At 41.3% G+C, this 24,846-nt stretch overlaps 2 protein-coding genes across 2 annotated transcripts; one reads left to right on the forward strand and one right to left on the reverse strand.

Annotated features, from left to right (window-relative positions):
- Nucleotides 1–12,743: 12,743 nt before the first annotated feature.
- LOC147321662 (GTPase IMAP family member 3-like) lies at nt 12,744–14,363 on the reverse strand. Its single transcript, XM_086305089.1, has 4 exons — nt 14,303–14,363; nt 13,754–14,198; nt 13,597–13,655; nt 12,744–13,477 (listed from the first exon to the last, which is right to left on the reverse strand). Exons 1-4 carry the CDS (start codon nt 14,310–14,312, stop codon nt 12,891–12,893), a joined length of 1,101 nt encoding a protein of 366 aa, XP_086161215.1. The 5' UTR covers nt 14,313–14,363; the 3' UTR covers nt 12,744–12,890.
- Nucleotides 14,364–18,157: 3,794 nt separating this feature from the next.
- LOC147321663 (GTPase IMAP family member 7-like) lies at nt 18,158–19,477 on the forward strand. Its single transcript, XM_086305090.1, has 2 exons — nt 18,158–18,212; nt 18,425–19,477. The coding sequence occupies exons 1-2, from the start codon at nt 18,194–18,196 to the stop codon at nt 19,120–19,122; spliced, it is 717 nt and encodes a 238-aa protein (XP_086161216.1). The 5' UTR covers nt 18,158–18,193; the 3' UTR covers nt 19,123–19,477.
- The last annotated feature ends 5,369 nt before the right edge of the window (nt 19,478–24,846 follow it).

Below are 24,846 nucleotides of genomic sequence, written 5' to 3' on the forward strand. Positions count from 1 at the left end.
TTCCAGCAAAATATCCAATAGCAGTGACAAACCCCTCCGCAGTAGCAGGTGGAATTTTCCTTTTTTGAGGACGGCTCCTTTTACCTTTCAATACAGATGGTCTGTTTATGTTTTGATCAAGAGCCTTTTTTGGGCAGCTGAAGAGGAGAAGTCTATCTTACCTCTGGCTGTATCTTGGTCACATTACCCAGCAAAACCCAGTATGCAGGTTCATCTGTAACAGTCCTCGTGCCACAGATCAACACTGTTGCTTCTACTTTAAACAGAAGAGCAGCGACATGGCTGCAGGTCTCTGCGACTCCGGCCTTACAGGTGCAGTGGGCGACTTCAACCTTCCCTGTGATGCTCACAGTGACCCATGGCTGCAATGCTGGTTCATTCAGTCTTTGAGAGTGCAGGACCTGAAACACACACAGACAAAGTTCATTTAAAGACAAGAACTATGAGCCAAGGCCGACACAAATGTGTTTAATCTACTTTATCATAAATGGAACAAAGTGTTTAGAAAGTTAGCACATACATGTGATTTTTCATTTCTTTATGTGTCCATCTATAGAACGCTGCATGTTATAGTGTAAATCTGTCTGTTCTCTGTCAGAAACCTGCCTGCAGAAAATGAACCTAAAGCATGTAATGCAAGGATGTCATCACTTTAGAGATGGAGAAAGCATAAAGTGACAATTATGAATCACTTAATGTGATAAGGAGATTCTGCAGGTCATTAATCAATGTATAAAACTAAAATAAAATGTATTTTTAGTGACACAGGATACAAATATGGAAGCAAGATGTATAATTAGAATTATTTATAATAAATATGAATAAATTAGTGCAATTTCTTTAACCATAGGGAATAACTAAATCCTTCAGGACAATGTCACATCAATGCACTGAACTCACTGTTATCCCTCTAACAGCCTCCACACGTTCTCACTGTAATTTCCCCTCATGAATGAATTTATGCTGCACTAATGTGAATGTTTGCAGGGAAATCAAACGCATTTCACACGCAGTACTCGAGCTGACTTACCTTTGTTTGAATGACGACTTGTACGCGCTGACTCCACAGACAAGGTACGAAAATATGTCAGGCTACGGTCTTCAGGGTTTCTACTCCACGGCCGTATTTCATACGGGTCCACATTTCCAATGCACGCTATTTTCTGCAAGTACCGCCGCTTCGCCTCTGGACGCAATCGGACTCTATACAGTTCACTCTCTTTTGAGCTGCTTTTAAGCATCTTTCTTGTAGTCGTCGTTCCAACACAGTGTGTTTGTTTTGATTCGTAGACCCCGAAAATGGCGCTGCGCTCTCACAATGCATTGCGGCGTGACGTCAACTCCAAAGCCCTATACTTCTGGACACCCAACACGTCCCTAAATGACGACATCGGGAAAACGAGGAAACATGGGAACCGTTTGGAATCAATACACACATGTTCCTTCATTTTCCTCAAATCGCTTTGGAAAACATTATTTAACATCATTAAAGTGCTGGTTAAGGTAATGATAAGGTTATGGTTAGGGCTGGAATACATGGCTGGAACGTGTTTTACCGGGGACCATCATTCTACTGTATTTCACTCATAACCCAGTGCGTACCATAAGAATGCTGAAGGTCGCCTATCGCGTTCCTCAGGAACACCGTGGGATGTGACAAATCGTCAGGATGTTAAGCCACGGGAGGGAGAACGGGCTGGATAAGCGAAAGAAAACAGAGAGATGGAAATGCTGTGTGTACATATGTGTTTATATTTTTAAACTGCACCAAACAAAAGAATGATAATATAAAAAAATAAAATAAAAAAAGTGCAGTATTAAAAACAAAGTGAGATGACATACGATGTTCTTTTATTGTGTATTTTAATAACTCTCTGGCATTTTAAATCTAATGCCTCACATTTTCAATAAATAGTAAGAAATGTAACTTTATCTTTTTGATCTCCCAATAATAAATAAATAGAGTATTATATTTTCTTGGGTATCTCGGGCCCTGTTCTCTGTTCATGTCAGCTGCTTGTTGTCTTTGGTTCTCTATGAACTCCTTCCCTCCTGCTGAGGTGGGGATGCAGCACCACTGTCGAGCAGGTGTTGTTGGCTGTAGGGGAGCAGCTGGGACATGGAAACATTTCAAACACTTCATGTATGAAGTCATATTTTTGAAAGGGCAGGGGTTTGTCAATCAGCTTATAGAGGGTGGCCTGTATTTAAATGATGAATTTATGTAGGTTTCACCCCTCGCAGTGCCCTCCACTCAGATCACTGGGTGCCTCCGTTTATTCCCAATGCGGCTTTGGAGCAAGAACTGAAGCGCTTTGGGAAATTTGCAAGTGGCTTCCGGACAGTGAGTCTGGGCTGTAAGGACGCCAAGTTAAAGCATGTTCAGTCTCTTCGGAGGCAAGTGTTCATGTTTTTAGACTCCCCCACACAGATACTGGATGTCTCCTTCCGTGTCAAACATGAAGAAGGGTTCTACATGGTGTATGCTAGTTCCAGGAATATGAAATGTTTTGAGTGTGGAGATGTGGGTCATAAGAAAATAATGTGACCTCACAGACAGCTAGCAGCGGGACCCACTGTGGGTGTTAGTGGGGAGGGGATTAACAGGCAGCAGGCGCTAAACATGGCTGTGTCTCCGGTGCGGCGTGAGGCCGCTGTTGCCCTAGCTGACTTACTTATTTTCAAAAGTAATTAATTACTTAGTTACTTTTTAAAAACACGATTTACAACCTGAATAGGTGATAAAGCGATAGATCTTTCAGCCCAATTCTACTTTTTCTACATAATCCATCATACAAAATGTAATCAAATGGAAAAGTCTCTTTTTAAAACTTGTTTTATTAGTTTTAATCTTTTAACTTTATGCATCAAGCAAAATTTTAATTATATGCAACCAGAGGAGGAGCCAGACATTCGAAACACCCGGGGCTTAGCCCTAAAGGGTAGTATGCATGTGGGATTTTTTTTTTTTTTTTTTGAGGGGGGGGGGGGTGTAGAAATGACTGAAAGATTAATAGGCTCTGTTTTGAGTTTTGTTCAAAAAAAGAATGACTTCATATAGGGAAATATATATATCACACATGCAGGACACCTTAAACTAGTTTTTTAATTGAGCAGCAAGACAGAACGAAGTCGGGGCTGTATCAAGACACAGGGACTAAACCCCAATTCAACCAGACCCAGAACTGATCCAGAATTAAAACAGGACTACAACAGTTCAAAAGCAGGATTACTGAGGACTTAACCAAGACATAACCACAATCAGAACTAGATGATAGTAGCACTAAAAATCATCATAGACCTGCACTACACTTATTTATTTAATTCTACCAAAGTACAATATTTAGATTGAGAAAAGTTTATATAATTATTTAGCCTTGTTGTGCAAACAAGCTGCATAACTTAATAAATATAGAATTTGAAAAATAGCAAACCTAAAAAGAAACACTAGGTACGAGATACATGAGTACCTATGATACAGTGATACTTTTAGTAAGCAACCATTTGACTAACATGTGTGTCTCACCTGCTCTTGTTCATCTCTGTTCTGTCCTCATTCTCCATCTCAATCTCTGCTCCTCTCTCTCCCTCTTTGTGCTGACAATCATCAAATATACAGTTGAAACCAGATATTTACAAACTCTTCAGATCAAAACACAAACACTTTTTTAATTGTAACATCAAATCAGACTAAATGTTTATTCTTTTTAGATTGATAAATATAAAAACATATTTGTTAACTTTAAGAGTAAAGAGAGAAACTGTCTGTGTTTTTTAATTGCAAATGGCACCAAATTGTATTCAAATTGAGCCACACTTATGGAGCTCCACGATTCTTTTCCTGGTGTTTTGGTTGACATCTCTTGATTTTCCCATGTCAAAGAAACAGGCTCTGTGTTTTGCCTTATATGCATCCACAGCTGTGCCACCAATTTACTCACATGGACTCTACTAACCTATCAGAAGCTTCTTCAGCTCAGAATGGAATCGTCTGGAGTTTTCTTATTAATTAACAATAAACTTAGTGTACATGTACTCCTAAATTTAATGAAAGTGATAAAAAATAGACAGCTCTGTCTCTCTTTATTCTGACATTTAACTAATTCAAAATATATTTCAATATTTATCTAAAACAAAAGTTTACTCCAAATTGATGTTGTACAGTAAAAATGTTTTATGTTTTCTCCCTAAAGTGTAAATATCTGGTTACAAATGTGAATATCCTGCTGTGTACTGAAATCCCTCTTGTTTTGCATAGAAATATACTGAACAACATACAAAGCATAATATATAAAATAACATTTACCTGAGTTTTTTCTTTGAAAGAACCCTCTAATGTCCATTCTTATATTTCAGTACATAACTGAAACCGAATTAGTCGGGGAGGGTAAGAACTGAAAAAATGAAATAAACACACGTAAGCTAAGACTCTCTAAAAAATAGCATTTGTTCGGCTTTTCATTTCGCCATTTGTTGATTCACTTGAAGAGCAAGTAAAATAATATTGGTCAAGTGATCAGTTTCATATCAATCTTTCGTGATGCACCGTCATATTTACATTATTTGTACGGTACGAATGATTTGCTTTGGTACCTGGTCAAACTTAAGCTCTCCTTAGTATGGCTGGCTCCGTCTCTCCAACAGTGCACTCACGGGCAGCAGCTCCCCCCGCCCCCTCGCTCAGTCGCTTAGTGCCTGAGCTTGGATCATACCAATATCAGGGGGGGATTCACGCACAGTCGTAAATTCCCACAGTGTGCACTATGTGCTTCGAATATTGTGTGTACTTTTTGTTTTATACAGTTGTCAGCCAGGCATCTAACTATGAAAAAATTACACTCCAAAATACCCCGGGCTTCTGACAAAACAACCCGGGCTTAAGCCCCGTAAGCCACCCCCACGCTCCGCCCCTGTATGCAACATTCTCTGACTTGAAGAAATTAGTTTAACATTTAAACCTATTTTCTGCACATTCCAGCACATATTTTTTGTGTTTACACTCACTCTTTCAAATAGATGCAAGTAAAACACAGCAGAAAATAAATAAAATCAAACACTAGCGGTCCTGTTGCTCTATTTTCACCTGTATAGCAGGACTGGGGTAGGCGGAGGTTTACCCTGGTGCGGGTGTGCCGCGGTCAGTGGAAGAATCCGCAAGTTTCTCTGTGAATTTCCCATTACGTGGTAGCTACTCAGTGCTTGCTTGAATGTTTAGGGAGTTTTTTCACTGTAAAAAGAAGTTTTCTTCCCACGCACAACGGACGCTAATGTTTTTGTCACTTCTTATGGAATCAAACTCAAAGTAAGGTCAGTGCTTCCACGCTTTAAACGCTGCACGCTCATACTCTCTCCCGCACTCGATATATTATCCATTGTTGATCTGCACACAGCTGTTGCCATGAACGTCGCACTTGCGTACGTCACTGTCATGAGACATTCTCGCAAAAAAATCACGGTTTTAGTAACGCAGTAACGCAGCGTTCCTACGAGAAAGTAACAGTAAAATAATTACCGTTTTTGCAGTAGTAATCCCTTACTTTACTCCTTACTTGAAAAAACTAATCGGATAACAGTAACGGTTAATCTCTGTTCAGGACATTCACTTCACCAGATGCACCTTGTTTCTTTTCCTCACCTTTGATTGGGTGTGGTGCTTTCCCTTAATTGCACTCACCTGTCACTCGTTATATAAGGACTGCACTCACCTACAGCTCACTCTTGGCGATGAAGAGTTTTTGGTGGTTTGGTGGGTTTTGATGGAGAGAGGACTTTTTCCAGTTTGTTTGAAAGTTGTCAACAGAGAAGCAGAGGAGGGAGGAGGAGAGGTCGGTCATGGATGGAGGAGAGAGGAAGGATGGCAGCGGCATCTGCTGGCAAAATTGGTTGGAGCAATGCCAAAAATTCAAACTTGGTTGGCAGTCCACCCGTGGCGGCGGTTGAACACGACTGTTCCGTGAGTGGGTCAGCTGTAGGCAGCTGGGAAGACCATGTTGATTTAGACGAAGAGGAGAAAATGCCTCTGGAGCAAGTACAAGGTGAGCAGAGGAGGAAAACCCTAAAAGAGGAGGGAGCAGTAGTGGTAGGGATGATTCTTTAGAAGCCAGAGAGAGAACAAGAATGTTTGTTGTTCTGAGATTCAATGAAAGAACACAAGTTGTTAATATTAAAAAACTGAGTCCGTTCGTGTTGACATCTGAACTTAACAGTAAAGTGGGAGATATAGTTTCTGCTAAGGTACTCTCAGATGGAAATCTTCTTGTGCAATGTGTAAATGAGGAGCAGCTCAACAAGGTTTTGAACTTGAACAGTTGGGGAAGTTTACAGTGGAAAATGCTGGGCAAGTGGGTGCACAGACGGGAGGTGGATGCAAGGGGGCAATTTCTGGGGGGCCCATTAGTGTGAAAATGGATTATCTGAAAAGCAAAATAAAATCAGAATCAGAATCAGAATCAGAATACTTTATTGATCCCTGGGGGAAATTATTTTTTGTTACAGGAGGAAATGTAGTACTTATTCTTCCATGGAATGCAAGGAGTCTCTTGGTCAATGGCCAAGAGTTGAAGCATTTCATCAAACTACTTGATGTTAAACCAGATGTCATTTGTGTACAGGAATCTCGGCTTTAATCTTCTTTGGATTTTGTGTTGTATGGGTACAAGATAATAAGAAATGACAGGGACCGTGGTGGAGGGGGAGGGTGTGCAACGTTTGTCAAACAAGACATTCCATATAGACTCCTGGGTAAAGGCAATGATTTGGAGTATATAGCTATTGAGGTTTGGGACAGGAATGAACCAAATGTTATTGTGAATTTCTACAATCCTTGCGCCAAATTGGTGTTGCCACGTCTTTGTTCAATTGAAGGAAGTGACTGTTGCAGTTATTTGGTGCGGGGATTTTAATGCCCATAGCAGTGTGGGGAGGCACACACACAGATAAAAATGGTAAGGTAATTGAGGAATTGATGGATACATGCAATTTGGTGTGCCTGAATGATGTTAGGGGGACCAGATGTAATGTTGTTAATGGAACAGAGTCGGTTTTGGATTTAACTCTGGTCTCAACTGTCCTTGCAGGAATAAGTCAGTGGACCATCAGAACAGACACTACCATAGGAAGTGACCATTATCCTGTTTTCTGTGATGTTGGACGGAAGATACAGGTTACTCTAAGAGAGGTGCATAAGAAGTGGAGTTTTCATAGGGCTGACTGGACAAAATTCCAAAAATAATGTGAGGAAACGATTGTCAAGGTTGATGAGTCTGGTAGCGTTGATCAAATGAATAATCAGTTTATTGAAATAATTATGGTAGCTGCCAAGGCCTCAATCCCAACCAGTAAAGGCAAGGAAAGTAGGACATTGGTGGGTAGACAGAGGAATGTCAAATTGCTGTAAAGGAAAGAAACAAGGTGTTTAAATTTCTCCAAAGAACCCTTAACATACAACCTCTGATTGCATACAGGAGAGCAGTGGCAGTGGTCTGGAGAACAGTGAGAAAAGCAAAGTGGAGTAGTTGGAGGTCGTTCTGTTCTAAAATATGAATAACCACTCCAGTGGGGGAGGCCTGGGGCATGGTATGAAGAATGTGAGGTGACCGGCGGGAATGGGATTACCCAGTTCTATCTTCAGGCCAACAGAACTTTGTAACAGCTCAGGAAAAAGTGGAGGTTATGGTGAAAACTTTTGCGATAGCTCTATAGAGTCATAGCTCTGATAACATATCAGTGTTGGGAAAAGACAGAATGTGCCAAACTGAAACACGGTATTGGGAGGCTCTAGTAAGAAAGGCGCACATAGACAGTACTTTGGATGCGGTGTTTTCTCTGGAGGAAATGGTGAGAGCATTTAAAAAAACAAAGCCCACAGCCCTGGGAAAGGATCAAATTTGTTATTTAATGTTGAAGAACCTTGGTACGAAAGCGCTTAATAAACTGCTGTGTTTGGTTAACACAGTCTGGATTAAGGGTGAGCTCCCAAGTACTTGAAAGGAGGCTGTTATTGTGCTGACAAGAAAGCCCGGGAAGGATCCATCTGAACCAGATAGCTACAGACCAATCGCTCTTACATAAATGTGTGCAAGTGAATGGAACGTATGATAATTGGCAAGACTGTCCTTTGAGCTGGAAGGAAAAGGGGCTTTAGCCAATTATCAAAGTGGTTTCAGGACAGCTCGGAACACAACTGATGCTATTATTAGACTTGAGACTGTTGTTAGGAAAGCGCAGGCTGGGGGAGAGTCATAGGAGAGGTGGAGAATAAACTTAACCTGGGTGTTTACCGTCTTGTGCAGTCTGGGAGATGATTGAATGTTAGGGTGGGTACAGTTTCCTCTGCGGTGGGGTCGGGTGGGCTGCCCCAGGTCCTGTGGGGCTGGGCAGTCCTGCTGCCGTAGGCCCCCATCTGGATGGGCCTGGGCTCCCTTGCCTTGGTGGGTGCCGAAGGACGGGGGTGCCTACTGGGGTCAGTGGGGGAGCTGGCCCCAGGGAGGGGCATCTTGCTCCTCCCTTCTATTCCTCCCCATCCCCGGCTGCCTCCCTCTTCCCGCTCCAACACAACCACCCACACAAGTAGGGCCTTGTGTCACCAGGGTGCAGGGGACGCATCTGAGCCTGGGGTGGTCTGCTTGCCTCCACCCCGGGGGAAAGGGTAATATCTCCTGCGTCTAGGTCCAGGTACCCTCCCGTGGCGAGGGTACCTGGACCTGGGGGTATAGAGTTTGTTTGGGGAGTGTGATTGTGTGTACAGTGTCCATGTATGTCTATCCCTACGTTGGGTGAGTGCTAAGTATTTGTATATGTGTGCATGAGGGTGGGAATACATGTTTGTGTCTGTGTGTGCCTGTTTGTCTGTTTATATGTCAGGTCGGGTATTACACTCCACCTCTCTGGGAACTCCCAGGCCCTCCAAAGGCCTATCTCCCCTCACCACACTTCCTGCCGGTGACTGATGCCCTCAGGGGTCGGTGCATTGGTGGTTCTTGGTGTCCGGGGCTGGGCGCTAAGGTAGGTACCGGCTCACTCCCGGTGATTACTTGGTGGGGACTGGTGCCTGTTGCCCGGTCAGGCCTCTTCCGGGGCGGTGGCCCTCGGGCCTCCGGCCTCTCGGGCCTGCGGCTTGGTTCACTCTGGCACAGCTGGCTGCCGGCAGAGCCGGCGGGCATGCAGCCCCCTCTGGTTTCTGCTCCATGGCTACTGGGTGACCCCTCATCTGGGGCTCTCCTCAGCTCTTCCCAGGAGGGTGGCACGGATGCCCCTCCGGTGGTCCTCCTTGGGCTCTAGCACTCTGGGGCCTCTGGATGTCTGGAGCCTGGATCTCCTCCATGCCTGCTTCATGCCCTCGGGGACAGGACTATGGCTCCCTACATCCTCTAGCAGACCATTACATGGGGAAACCTTTTGAATACAAGCGCACTGATCCACACAGGTGTGTACACGGGTGTTCACTGTTCATAAACATAAACTACACCTCTATTGGCTGGTATTTCCAAGCACATAGTGCGCTGTCGGTCCTGCTTGCAACACAACAACATTTTTTTTCTCTTCTTTCTCTTTTTAAGTGCCCTTTCTCACTGTCCCTCTTCCTTTCTGTTTTTCTTTTCCTTCATCTTTCTTTCTCCCTTTCCTATCCCTCAGTCATGTCTGTCCCGTCTGTAAGAACTGAAAATAAAATAAAATAAATAATAACAACAAAGGTTGATCAAATGGACCAATACGGCAAGGCCGTGATGATCCATTTGGCAAAGTAAATCCATTGGGTATCCTTGTTTGTCTTCAGACAACAATTCTGATGGCTAAAGAACCAAATGGGACAGGCAAAAAAAGAAAAAAGAAAAAAAAAAGAGATAGGTTGATCATATTTAAGATTGAAGCATTAATTAATGGCAGGACTTCTTTGAGCAGTTTTGTAGGAATGGGGTCTAAAAGACACGTTGATGGTTTGGAGGAAGTAATCCTCCCAAACATCTCCCAGGGTCACAGTGGATCAGGTCAGGAGACAACTGAGGAAGCTTTGCCCCAGAAAGGCAGCAGGCCCAGACAAGGTGTGTCCTAGGATGCTAAAGGCGTGTGCTGCTGAACTTGGGGAGCCGCTACAACGAGTCTTCAATCTCAGTCTGCGACTGGGGAGAGTGCCCGCCCTATGGAAGACATCCTGCATCGTCCCGGCCCCCAAAAGGAACCGGCCCAATGAGCTGAATGACTTCCGACCGGTGGCACTGACGTCACATCTTATGAAGACTCTAGAGCGGCTCTTCCTCAACCTCCTCCGACCACAGGTACAACATGCCCAGGACCCACTACAGTTTGCATACAAGGCGGATGTCGGAGTGGAGGATGCCATCCTGTACCTCCTGCATAGAGCCCACTCACACCTGGATGGGGGAAAAGGCATGGTCAGGATCCTGTTTCTTGACTTTTCCAGTGCCTTCAATACCATCCGGCCCTGTATGCTTCAGGAAAAACTGAACAGGATGGAGGTGGACCCCTGCCTGGTGGCTTGGATCTCCGACTACCTCACTGACAGACCACAGTACGTCAGGCTGAAGGACATCACGTCTGACACTGTGGTCAGCAGCACAGGAGCACCACAGGGAACTGTGCTGTCCCCTCTTCTCTTCACCCTGTACACCTCTGACTTCTGCTACAACTCTGAATTATGCCACATTCAGAAATTTGCAGATGACACAGCCATCATGGGGTGTATCTGGGATGATCAGGAAGAGGAGTACAGAAGTCTTGTGAGGAACTTTGTCGCATGGAGTCACACAAACCACCTTCAACTCAACACCTCAAAGACAAAGGAACTGGTTGTGGACTTCGGGAGGTCCAGAGAAGGTCCACTGCCGGTTCAGATAGAGGGGGAGGAGGTGGAGGTGGTCAACAAGTACAAGTACCTCGGGCTGTGGGTGGACAATAAACTGGACTGGTCATGCAACACAGAGCACCTGTATAAAAAAGCCCAAAGCCGACTGTACTTCCTCAGGAGGCTGAGGTCTTTTAACATCTGCAGGAAGCTCCTGAGGATGTTTTACCAGTCGGTGGTTGCTGGAGTACTTTTCTATGCTGTGGTGTGCTGGGGGAGCAGCACAGCAAAGAAGGACTCATGCAGGCTGGAGAAACTGATCAGGAAGGCTGGCTCTGTGGTCGGCATGAAGCTGGACACTCTGGTGACAGTGGCAGAGAAAAGGACACTAAAAAAACTGCTGGACATTATGAACAATGCTGGGCATCCTCTGCACACGGCCATTAACAACCAGAAGAGTCTGTTCAGTGACAGGTTGCTTCTCCCCAAGACAAGAACTAACAGACTTAAAAACTCCTTTGTCCCACACGCCATCAAACTGTTTAACTCCTCTCTGGAGGGGAGAGGGAGGGGAAACAGGAGGACAAAGGAGGGGGGAACAACTAAGCTGTAGTGCCTCTTCACCTCACTGTGCAATACCTTTTGTGCAATACTTTTGTTAATAGTCAATGGTGCAATAGACCTCAATACTTGAAATGTGCAATTCACTTGTATTTTTATTTTTATTCCTATTTATTCTATTTATCCCCTTTGTATATTTTATTTATATTTGTCTCTGTATTTATATATATGTGTGTGTGTGTGTGTGTGTGTGTGTGTGTGTGTGTGTGTGTGTATAATATTCTGTAACTCTGTAACTTCTGTCGGTGCTGTGCTTTTTGGAAACCGAATTTCCCAGAGGAACCCACCCGAGGGATTAATAAAGTTTTATCTTATCTTATCTTATCTCTTATCTTACTCTTACTTGAGTACAATTTTGGATACTGGACCCACCTCTGGTCACCAATGCGCTTCTCATAGGTCATATGATTGTTGGGCAGCTGGGATAGGCTCCAGTATCCCACGTGACCCTGAAAAGGATAAGCGGAAGCGAATTGATGGATGAATGGATGAACTGAACTAAATAAATGTGCAGCAAGATCATAAGTTCTTTATCCTGGCTTATTCATCAAATGGCCAGTAGATGGCGACACATCAGCAGTTATAGTGGCATTTGATGAAGCTGCACCTGGATACAGTTTTGGTTCCAGATAAAAAACTAAAATGAAATAAAATAAAATAATTACATAAATGAACAGATAAATAACTGGCTAAGATTATTGATAGGTTTGTAGCATAAACCTACTCGCTGGAAAGTTCAAGACACTTCTACACAGCAAAGCAAGACGAGCGATTAGGCAAAGTTCTTTATGTTTCTCGTGCACGAGGACGACAACTGGACAAATGCCGTTATGCTGTACTTAATTGAAAAAATTAGGTTAATTTTATATTTTCATATAAGGTATCCAGTCTATACATTTTAACATTTCATATTCTTTAAATCTCATTTATTACAGGTTTTCACCACATGCCATTTTAAAATCCAGCATATGGATATTTATGTATTTATGAGACATCACAGGAGCCTTTTCGGAAGTTTGTTGGTGTCTTGGAATCTCTGCAGCTCAATCACTTCTACTAAATTAACCTGAATACCTGAGATGTTTTTACAGAGGACCAAACACAAAACTAAAGACCTAACAATGTTCTGTTTATCCAAGAGACACCAGATGCACATTAACTTTGTTTTATTGAATTCAGCAATAATTTGTTACTATTTCACTTTACAAAATGAGCTTTCATTGATTTATTTTACCAAGATTGACCCCCCCCCCCCCAAAAAAAAAAAAACCAACAACAAAAAAACAAAAGCAAAAAAGAAAACAATTCAGAAAGCAATCGTTCATTCGCCAGTTTGTAGAGAACAAAGAAAAATTATGGCTAAAAATCAAAATTATAACATTTTTATCTACGAGTTTAAGATATCAAATAACTTCATGGTCAAACTATTTCTCATATCTTTACACTGGACATGATCTGACACATGACATTATAATTTCTGCTGTTTTTCTAACACCATGATCACTGTGTCCAGCAGCTTTTCCACCTGAGCTGAACCTGATCTGTTATTCTCAAAGAGAACACATCTGTTGCCCAACTGTTGAATCATTTCCTTCAGATCAGGTTGGCAACTATGCAGAACATCAGTCAGCGTTTTTCCAGAACGATGCAAATCATCTGATTTAGTGAACAGGATGATAGTTTGTTCTTTAACATTCCTCCCAAAAGCTTTTTCCAGTTTTTTCAGTATGTTTCTCTCACCATCTGTAAATCTGCTTATGTGCATCACAAGTACATACACACAAGGGTGTGACTCACAGAGCTCTTTGCACTGTTTTAGATATTTGTTCTTAACTGATTCTTCAATGTCATCATCAAACATGTCTGGAGTATCTATCACACGCACATGTTTGCCATTTATCTCTGTTTCTGCTATCTCACAATCTTTGGTGACTGACTTTGAACTGGGTCTAGAGAAGAAGACTGGCTTTCCAAGGATGGTGTTTCCACTCGCACTCTTTCCAGTCCCAGACATTCCCAGGAGAACAAGGTTCACTTTGTTGCTGGTACGCTTTCCTGATTAATGTATAACAACAGTTAAATGCAAATAAGTTCAGAAAAGTCAACATACTTATGAACAATGAAGTTGAACTCAATTGATATAAGTCTGAACAAGTCTGAAAGACAAGGTTTACCTGCCATTGCAATCTTAGTGCGTGGTGCTGGCAAAGGTGGAACAGGTTTATCTGTCATCCTAATGTTCAAACAAAGCCTGTTGAAGTAACATACCAACCCTTCCCTCACAAATACAATAAAAAAATATTACACTGTTATGTTATTTTTCATCCTTACTTTGTTTTTGCTGGCATCAGATTTCTGCTTTCAGCCAGTCTGTCGAGCTCACTGAAAACCTGTTCCATGGTGCAGGATATGAACGAGTAATCTGTGGGTTTATAACTCAGTGGAAGCAAAACCGTAAACTCTTCTGCAGGTTTTTCAGTCTTATTGCTCAGATGTTCTATCTGCTTCCGAACATCGTCTGGTGAAAAGCCATGTTCTACCACCAGCAGACACATGTCAGGATATCGATTAATACACAACAAGTCTTGTATGTCCTTAAATTCTGCATACAAGTCTGGCGTAAACATGACTTCATATATATCATTTACATAGATCTCAATCTTTTTCAAAGTTTGTCTTTTATTTAGTTTAGATAAATCTTTTCCCAGGATGTTGGTTATTAGAGCTTTCTTCAAGACTTCATCTCTTCCCAGGATAACAACTACAATCTTCCTTTCTGTGAAAACAATAAGTCACATGGTTAGTTTTCCCATTTGCTATGCAGTTCTTTTCATTTCAGCAAAACAACTAAAATACTATTTACAGAACATTTTCACCCACTAGAAGACATAGTCCTTCAGTCCTTCAGTCCAGTTTAGCAAAGTGAAGAAGACGAGCTGTGTGGCGTCTGCAAGCTGTGCAGATCTTCGTCTGTTTTAATAACCTGTTATGCAAATGCTGGAGGTGTGTCATGTGTGAAGCTATATATAACGTTTTTAACATTCAGTTGTGTCGTCTTTGTGGTGGAGAATTCGTCAGAAATTTGATTTTCATCCACTAACACCCAAACCAGACAAACTGAAGAGGTCACGAGCAAAAATAAATTGCGTGATGTGCTGAAGTCTCATGTCCTGCTGATTATTTAGGCTAGCTGAATCCAAACCCTGCAGAGAATTTGGGAATAAAACTTAAAATGTAAAAGACTGAAGTGAATAAGAATATAGGAAAGTTCATGAAATTATTAGAACAAAGAACCTTTTCATGATATTGTACTGTTATGAAATGCACTAGTACGATTATGAAAAGACTCAGTTTGCTTTGCTGTCTTCATTTCATCACATTCACTGTGTGAAAATTCTATCCCAGATATTTTAGTATATGTATAGTATATTTAGTATGGGGCGATCGTGGCTCAAGAGTTGGGAGTTCGCCTCGTAATCGGAAGGTTGCCGGTTCGAGCCCTGGCTTGGACAGTCTAGGTCGTTGTGTCCTTGGGCAAGACACTTCACCCGTTGCCTACTGGTGGTGGTCAGAGGGCCCGGTGGCGCCAGTGTCTGGCAGCCTCGCCTCTGTCAGTGCTCCCCAGGGTGGCTGTGGCTACAATGTAGCTGCCATCACCAGTGTGTGAATGGGTGGATGACTGGATATGTAAAGCGCTTTGGGGCCCTTAGGGACTAGTAAAGCGCTATATAAATACAGGCCATTTACCATATATACTAGAATATTCTTCTTTTTATTTTTTTTGAGGTTGAATGTTATGTCCCTTGGTATATCCTGATCTCATTGTGGTTTGCTATCCTTTATCTTTCTCTTTGTCTCTTACAATTGGGTTTGTGTGTGTGTGAATGTTAGGCTCACCTTTCCTGTAACGCAGCATACTTAAGTACTCAAAGACTGAAGTGAATAAGGAAAATAGGAAAGTTTATGAAACATTATTCATGTTAATGTACAATTATGAAAAGACTCAGTTTGCTTTGCTGTCTTCATTCCATCACATTCCCTGTGTGACAATTGATGAAAAAAAATGATGTTATCTCAAATATTTTAGTATATGACAGAATATTGTTTTTTTTTTATTGTTTGAAGTTTAATGTTATGTTCTTTGTTTTATCCTGATCCCATGCCTCCATTGTGGTTTGCTATTCTTTCTCTTTCTTTTGCGTCTCTTACACTTGGCTTTGTGCGTGTGTGAGTGCTAGACTCACCTTTCCTGCAAGGCAGCATAATTAAGCACTCATGCGCTCATGCAGTCCTCTGTCTTCAGATTACTTAGGTACCTGTACCACTCTTTCATTCACCGTGTCACCTACCTTCTCCCTTTCTTCCAGGGAACACCACTCCACGATATATAAACTTAGCACTAAATGCATGGACATTTATCTTGTTATGGCTATAATAAATTGCTAAACCGCCAACCACCAACTTCTATCATCCAATCCAATAAATGACACATAACAAGATTCAGCAGCAGAATAAGCTGTTTAGCATTGGCAGAGAAGATTTAACAAGTTTTTCATAGGCACAACCCACATATTTAAACTGTTCAACCCACAAATGTAGTCTAAGGAGCTTGCAAAGAAAAGCGTCTGGACTTCTTTAAGTTGCTTGAAGACATTTCACCTCTCATTTGAGAAGATGCTTCAGTCCTAAGGTCAAATGGTGGAGAGTCCCAAATTTAGGCCCTGTGGGAGTATCACATGAGCCAAGGTGTGAAAATGGGTCCTGAGGTCAGATGGCCAAGGGGGTGAGTGCCATTAAGGCGTCTGGGAAGGGATCTCAAAACTGGATTATAGATGGCAGACAGTTGGTGTCGTAAACCCCCGCCTCTGTTCAAAGATGGTCGCTCACAGTGGACATAGATGGCTTCTTTCACTCCTCTTTCAAACCATCTGTCCTCTCTGTCCAAAATGTGAACATTGGCATCATTGAAAGAGTGACCTTTGACCTTAAGATGCAGATGGACAGCTGAGTCTTGTCCTGTGGAGGTGGCGCTTCTGTGTTGTGCCATGCGTTTATGAAGTGGCTGTTTGGTCTCTCCAATGTAGAGGTCTGGGCATTCCTCGCTACACTGTACAGCATACACCACATTGTTAAGTCTGTGTTTAGGAGTTTCTCCATAATGTAACGTCTTCAAGCAACTCAAAGAAGTCCAGACACTTTTCTGTCCAAGCGCCTTAGACTTAAGATGACCTGGATGACTGAGAACCTTCATTGACAACCCACAAATGTATTTTCTTTACAAATGTGGCACCATTTGAAAGGAAATAAACCGGTGTTCCAACTTTATAACATTTCTTGCCAAGAAGCAATAAAATTTTGTAAGAAATATATGTTTGATGACAACATGGAAAAAACAGCTCTGTTAGGGTGCAGACCAACTTCTGATAAAGCCCTCTCTATAGTCGCAAAATAACTTAAGTCTCCTCATAGTAGATACAGACTCACAGACTGGCTACAGTGCTGAAGAGAAACCTGGGGTTGTTCTTATTGTCTTCAATCAGTGATGAATAGTAAGATGTTCTGGCTTTGCGGAGGGCTTTCTTATAAATCAACAAACTATTTCTCCAGGCTAAATGATGATCTTCTAAATTTGTGCCACGCCATTTCCTCTCCAGATTACGAGTCATCTGCTTTAGGGTACGTGTTTGAGAATTATACCACGGAGTCAGGTACTTCTGATTAGAGACCTTAGTTTTCACTGGAGCTACAGTATCCAGAGTCGTGCGTAGTGAGGAGGTAAAATTATTAACAAGATAATCAACCTCTGTTGGAGTAGCGTTCAGATAGCTGCTCTGCTCTGTGTTGGTACAGGGCATTGAAGATGATAACAGTGGGTGGATTATATTCTTAAACTTAGTTACAGTGCTTTCAGAAAAACATCTACTGTGATAAAGTCTACTCTCCACCGCTGTGTAATCAATTATTGTAAATGTTATCAGGAAATGATCAGAAAAAAAAGAGTGGTTTCAGAGAATACTGTCAGAACAAGATCTAGAGTGTGATTAAATGGTGGGTGGGGTCTTTTACAATTTAAAATAAGCAAATTGTGTCTTATAAACGATCAAATCCCCTCTTGAGGCTGTCATGTTTAGTATCTACATGAATGTTGAAATAATAATAATAATTTTTTCTGAGCTGGGAACTAAATCTGATGAAGAGTCTGAGAAATCAGAGGGAAACTGAGTAGGGACTACTTGGATGAGAGATAACAAATAAAACTACTTTTTTGAGTTTTACAGCTGGGGTGGACAAGATTAAGCATCAGGCTTTCAAATGAATTAAAACTCCGTCTGGGTCTTTGGTTGATTAGTAAACTGGCAATACTGACAATTAGTATGGCTTAATTAATTTAAACTAACATAAACTTCTTGTAACTGTGTGTTTTTTTTTAAGAGTTACACAAACTTGTTATTAATTATTGTTATATTTTATACAGTTACAGGTCATTTGAATGAGGTAGTTTTTAAATTTCTTCTTCAGAAAATGCAAGTTGCCAAGGGCAATTGAAATATAGTTTTCTGTGAAAAACAGTTGTTCTTATACTTTAAGCAACTACAAATCTTTCTTCTCCTTACTGTTTCCTCACTTATGCTGTGCTGCTCTGTCAATATTTCATAAACCTGTTATGCAAGTACTGGAGGCGTGTCAGCTATGGAGCTATAAATATTGAGTTCAACAGAAATATTCACATTCATAGCTCTCACCTCTGCCGGGACAATACTTCAATAAAATATGGCTTTATTTCCACAAGGTAAGCTCTACCTGTGTATAGTTAATATCCCAAAATGAGATTCTGAGATGCTGAGTTATTGATTTCTGACATCGTAAATAGTTCCGGGGAAATCTGTGTTTCAGGTCCTGACTATTTTCCTTTGAAAAGTGTCAAAATTTCCCAGTTTCACTGAGGTTCTTGTTACACCCTTGTGTATATGGGTTAAATCAAATTAGTTAATTGTGTTTCAGGTCCTGACTTGAGGATTGTGCTGATTGGAAAAACTGGTGTGGGAAAAAGTGCAGTTGGAAACACCATCCTGGGAGAAAAATGTTTCTTTTCTTCTCCCAGTTCAGAGTCAGTGACTGAATCTTGTGAACAACATGTGAAGAAGTTTGGTAATAGGGTAGTTAGTGTGGTAGACACACCAGGCATTCTGGACACGGGAAAATCCGCAGAAATCATCAAAAAAGAAATTGTGAGATGTGTTGAAATCTCCTGTCCAGGTCCTCACGTGTTCCTGCTGGTTATCCAAGTCGGTCGATTCACCAAAGAAGAAAAAAACTCTGTGGAAGCCCTGCAGGAGCTGTTTGGTCCAAGGGCTAACCATTACATGATTGTGTTGTTCACCCGCGGTGGCGATCTTGGAGACATGACCATAGAGCAATATGTAAATAAAGGCCACCAAGGTCTTAAAGACATTACCAAAAGATGTGGAAATAGGTTCCACGTCTTTGAAAACACAAACAGGGGCAGAAAGCAAGTGAATGAGCTAATCAGCAAGATTGATCGCATGGTGGCTGAGAACACGCGCATGTACTACACAGATGAGATGTTTCAAGAGGTGGAGGCCGCACGGAAAATAGGAATGCGTGTCACTAAGTACAGGTTCCTTGCTCCATTGCACCAGAGCGTTTTACGTTTTCATTCCATTCTTGCAAGAGATTAAATCAATGTGATAAACTGTCTAAACACAATCAACATAATGGAAACAAGACAGCCTGTGTACCCATATGTGAACATATGAAAATGTCTGACACACACTTCGTGTAGATAATTGTGTGTCCTTGGATGCTAATACGGGTATATTAAAGTTTAATAATAACCATAATGCAAGTTTTGGATCTGATTCTAATCATTAGAGAAAGGTACTTCTTGTATCTATTCTAAATGCAGTCCTAAATCATTGTAGTTTATATGTGTAAACACAACTCTATTATTTATTGTAAAAATATGTATTTAAATCCATTTTTTCATCACAATGTTTCTTTAAAAAGTTTAGTGTTCTTTTTGTCTAGTAAATGAAAGTCAAATTAAATAAACATCTATACCAAACAGTCTAATTTGTTGTGTTTCTGTTATTATTAAAAAAGTAGATTCTGTGCAGGTCAATTTTATGTGTTCTCTTTAAAAAAAAGAATATTCTTTTCCATTGTTTATGCATTTAAATATTAAGTTACTCATGTTGAATTAAAACAAACCTGATCTATTATAAATCTCATAAACGTTCATGTAACGCTACTGGTTTGTACAAAAACTTGTAGAATAAATCTTATTCTCTTGATGAGTGTAACGATAAGAAGTCACTCTTTGGATTGCTGACTAAAGTATAAAATTATTTTTCTGTCTGACCTTATGCAACACATGATCAAAAAAGGAATGGTAGGGATGAGACACTCGACACTGACGTTTCAACACAGTGTTACGCTTCTGAAGTGCAGATTTTTCTAAACACTGCTCTGAAGTGTGGTTAGAAACACCAAGGATGTGTGATCATAATTTAATTTAAGGTTTTAGTACACTTGACCTGATTTATTCAGCATTGTGCCCTCACTCAATCTACTCGATGGTTTTTTTCCTGCAATCAGAGTTCTGATCAGTGCAGGATGGCGAGCTGCCTGACCTCCATGCCATTGCTGTACGACCAATAAAATCCTTATGAATCAATAAATGAACTTAAACTCTGTACCTGTTTGGAACATGGCCTATCATAGGTCAAATGAACTTGACTGGAATTTGTCCAACTTACTTCTTGACCCAATTGTTTGTTTATCATCATTCTTATTCTTATTCTTCTTCTATTTCTTCTTCTTATTATTATTATTATTATTTACTTTACTGTGTTACATGTGGTGAGCCAGCCAGGTTTCTTTATGTGTGGGTAGTTTTGGGTTATACACGTAAATTCTTCTTATTTTTCTTTTGAAAAATCTAAAATGTATTCTGTTTACATTCCGGCATAAATATATCACAGTCTGTGATGCCGATGAGGAAAAATTCCTGACTGCTTGTGTAGCTGGCCCAACGACGATCGTCTTCACCTCCTGCCAGTCAGTTTTTCACTGACCAGCAGGGGGCACGACCCTGTCAAAGTCAGACTGCACCGATTCTGAGAGTGTACAACACTCAAACTCTGGTAATTGGTGATTCTGTTCTCAGACATGTGAAGGACCAATAAAATCCTTATGAATCAATAAATGAACTTAAACTCTGTACCTGTTTGGAACATGACACCAGCAACCATAGTCAATTGTCTTCCAGGGGCCAGAGCAGGCGACATTGAGGGAAATGTAAAACTGCTGGCTAAGGGTAAACATAAATACAGTAAGATCATAATTCACGTCGGCAGTAATGACACCCGGTTACACCAATCGGAGGTCACTAAAATCAATATTGAATCGGTTTGCAACTTTGCTAAAACAATGTCGGACTCTATAGTTTTCTCTGGTCCCCTCCCCAATCAGACCAGGAGTGACATGTTTAGCCGCATGTTCTCCTTAAATTGCTGGCTGTCTGAGTGGTGTCCCAGAAACGATGTGGGCTTCATAGATAATTGGCAAATCTTCTGGAGGAAACCTGGTCTTGTTAGGAGAGACGGCATCCATCCCACTTTGGATGGAGCAGCTCTCATTTCTAGAAATATGGAAAAATTTATTAAACCCCCCAAAATATGACTATCCAGAGTTGGGACCAGGAAGCAGAGTTGCAGTCTTACACGCCTCTCTGCAGCTTCTCTCCTCCTGCTACCCCCCCAAAAACCCATCTCCATAGAGACTGTGTCAGCTTCCAAAAAGACAAAAAACAAACTAAAAACCAGCAACAAACAACTTAAACATAAACAATCACAAAGAAAGAACAATACAGTATCCACATCTGAACCAAAGAGTAAAACAGTGAAATGTGGATTATTAAATATTAGGTCTCTCTCCTCCAAGTCTCTGTTAGTACATGACTTAATAATTGATCAACAAATTGATCTACTCTGCCTTACAGAAACCTGGTTGCAGCAGGATGATTATGTTAGTTTAAATGAATCAACACCCCCAAGTCATTCTAACTACCAGAAATCTCGAAGCACAGGCCGAGGGGGCGGTGTGGCAGCAATTTTTCACACCAGCCTATTAATTAATGAAAGACCAAGACAGACTTTTAGCTCATTTGAAAGCCTGATGCTTAACATTGTCCACCACAGCTGTGAAACTCAGAAACCAGTCTTACTTGTTATCATCTATCGTCCACCTGTGTCATGGTCCTGGGTCGTGCGACCCAGTGTTTTGTGTTTAGTCTGTTTTGATGTTTATTGATTGTTTAGGTTCATTTAGTTATTCCAGCTCATTTGTAATTATATTACCCTTGTATATAGCCTCCCTTGCCCTTCATGTGTTTATGTCCGTGTGTCTTGTGTTGTCAAGTTCATGCTGTCGCTTCTGTCATCTTCCCCTGTACTGAGTCTCCCTGGTTCGTGTGTCTATCTGTCATGAGTCATGTCTGCATGGTTATATTTACTTCATGTCACGTCTAATCTCCATGTTTCCTGTTTTACTTTGAAAGTCTGTATTGAATGTCAGTGTATTCAGTTTCACTCCTCCTGTCGTTAAGTTCATGTATATCAGCTGCGTTCCCATGTGTGGCCACTTCCCCTGATCATCCCTCATGTGTATTTAGTCTCTGTGTTTCTTACAGTCTGTGTCGCGTCGTCTGTGTTCCCACCCTCTGTGTTCCCATGCCTGGGCTGTTGTCTTCCAAGCCATAGCCTCACCATAGTTTGTTCCCAGTTTAGGTTTTTGTTTAGCCACGCCATCCCTGCTGTATTTGCACACCTTGTTTTCAGCCATATTAAAGGCTCGCCTTCTGTTAAAGCTCACTCCCGTCTGTTCACTTGTGTACGCACCTGGGTCCATTACACGCATTCTCCACTCGGTCCGTCACAGCGGACCGTGACAACCTGGGCCTTACACAGAGTTTCTGTCTGATTTCTCAGACTTTATATCTAATTTAGTTCTGAGCTCAGATAAAATAATTATTGTGGGTGATTTTAACATCCATGTAGATGCTAAAAATGACAGCCTCAACATGGCATTTAATCTGTTATTAGACTCAATTGGTTTCTCTCAAAATGTAAAAGAACCCACCCACCACTTTAATCACACTCTAGAGCTTGTTTTAACATATGGCATAGAAACTGAACATTTAACAGTGTTTCCTGAAAACCCTCTGCTGTCTGATCATTTCCTGATAACATTTACATTTACAATAACTGATTACACAGCAGTGGGGAGTAGACTTTATCAAAGTAGATGTCTTTCTGAAAGCGCTGTAACTAAGTTTAAGAATATAATCCACCCACTGTTATCATCTTCAATGCCCTGTACCAACACAGAGCAGAGCAGCTATCTGAACGCTACCCCAACAGAGGTCGATTATCTTGTTAATAATTTCACCTCCTCACTACGTACGACTCTGGATACTGTAGCTCCTGTGAAAACTAAGGTCTCTAATCAGAAGTACCTGACTCTGTGGTATAATTCTCAAACACGTACCCTAAAGCAGAAAACTCGTAAGCTGGAGAGGAAATGGCGTGTCACAAATTTAGAGGATCATCATTTAGCCTGGAGAAATAGTTTTCTGCTTTATAAGAAAGCCCTCCGCAAAGCCAGAACATCTTACTAATCGTCACTGATTGAAGAAAATAAGAACAACCCTAGGTTTCTCTTCAGCACCAGGCTGAATTTATTTTAGGTTCCAAAGTCATGAACTAGACCTTAGAGCAGCATTCGATACTGTTGACCATAATATCCTATTAGAGCGATTAGAACATGCTGTAGGTATTACAGGTACTGCACTGCAGTGGTTTGTATCATATCTATCTAATAGACTCCAATTTGTGCATGTAAATGGAGAGTCCTCTTCACACACTGAGGTTAATTATGGAGTTCCACAGGGTTCAGTGCTAGGACCAATTCTGTTTACATTATACATGCTTCCCTTAGGCAGCATCATTAGAAGACATAGCATAAATTTTCACTGCTATGCAGATGACACGCAGCTCTATCTGTCCATGAAGCCAGATAACACACACCAATTAGTTAAACTGCAGGAATGGCTTAAAGACATAAAGACCTGGATGGCCGCTAACTTTCTGCTTCTTAATTCAGATAAAACTGAAGTTATTGTACTCGGCCCTGAAAAGCTTAGAAATATGGTATCTAACCAGATTCTTACCCTGGATGGCATTACCTTGGCCTCCAGTAACGCTGTGAGGAACCTTGGAATCATTTTTGACCAGGACATGTCCTTCAGCGCATATATTACACAAATATGTAAGACTGCTTTCTTCCATTTGCGCAACATCTCTAAAATTAGAAATATCCTGTCTCAGAGTGACACTGAAAAACTAGTTCATGCATTTATTACTTCCAGGCTGGACTACTGTAATTCATTATTATCAGGATATCCAAAAAACTCCCTGAAAAGCCTTCAGCTAATCCAAAATGCTGCAGCAAGAGTCCTGACAGGGACTAGAAAGAGAGAGCATATTTCTCCTGTTTTGGCTTCCCTTGATTGGCTTCCTGTTAAATCCAGAATTGAATTAAAAATCCTGCTCCTCACATACAAGGTCTTAAATAATCAGGCCCCATCTTATCTTAATGACCTTGTAGTACCATATCACCCTATTAGAGCACTTCGCTCTCGCTCTGCAGGCCTACTTGTTGTTCCTAGAGTATTTAAAAGTAGAATGGGAGGGAGAGCCTTCAGTTTTCAGGCCCCTCTTCTATGGAACCAGCTTCCAGTTTGGATTCGGGAGACAGACACTGTCTCTATTTTTAAGATTAGGTTTAAAACTTTCCTTTTTGCTAAAGCATATAGTTAGGGCTGGATCAGGTGATCCTGAATCCTCCCTTAGTTATGCTGCAATAGACATAGGCTGCCGGGGGATTCCCATGATGCATTGAGTTTTTCCTTTCCAGTCACCTTTCTCACTCACTATGTGTTAACAGACCTCTCTGCATTGAATCATATCTGTTATTAACCCCTGTCTCTCTTCCACAGCATGTCTTTATACTGTCTTCCTTCTCTCACCCCAACCGGTCGCAGCAGATGGCCGCCCCTCCCTGAGTCTGGTTCTGCCGGAGGTTTCTTCCTGTTAAAAGGGAGTTTTTCCTTCTCACTGTCGCCAAAGTGCTTGCTCATAGGGGGTCATATGATTGTTGGGTTTTTCTCTGTATTTATTATTGTGCGATCTACTGTACAATATAAAGCACCTTGAGGCGACTTTTGTTGTGATTTGGCGCTATATAAATAAAATTGAATTGAATTGAATTGAATTGTTGCCATGAACATCGCACTCGCTTACATCATTGTCATGAGACATTCACAAAAAAAAAAATCACGG

Source organism: Aulonocara sp. 'chitande type north' Nkhata Bay, linkage group LG9 (assembly GCF_057382095.1).
Source record: "Aulonocara sp. 'chitande type north' Nkhata Bay isolate Kocher_YH1m ecotype deep benthic linkage group LG9, A_spYH_male_GT1.1, whole genome shotgun sequence".
In the NCBI taxonomy this organism is placed as follows: Eukaryota; Metazoa; Chordata; class Actinopteri; order Cichliformes; family Cichlidae; genus Aulonocara; species Aulonocara sp. 'chitande type north' Nkhata Bay.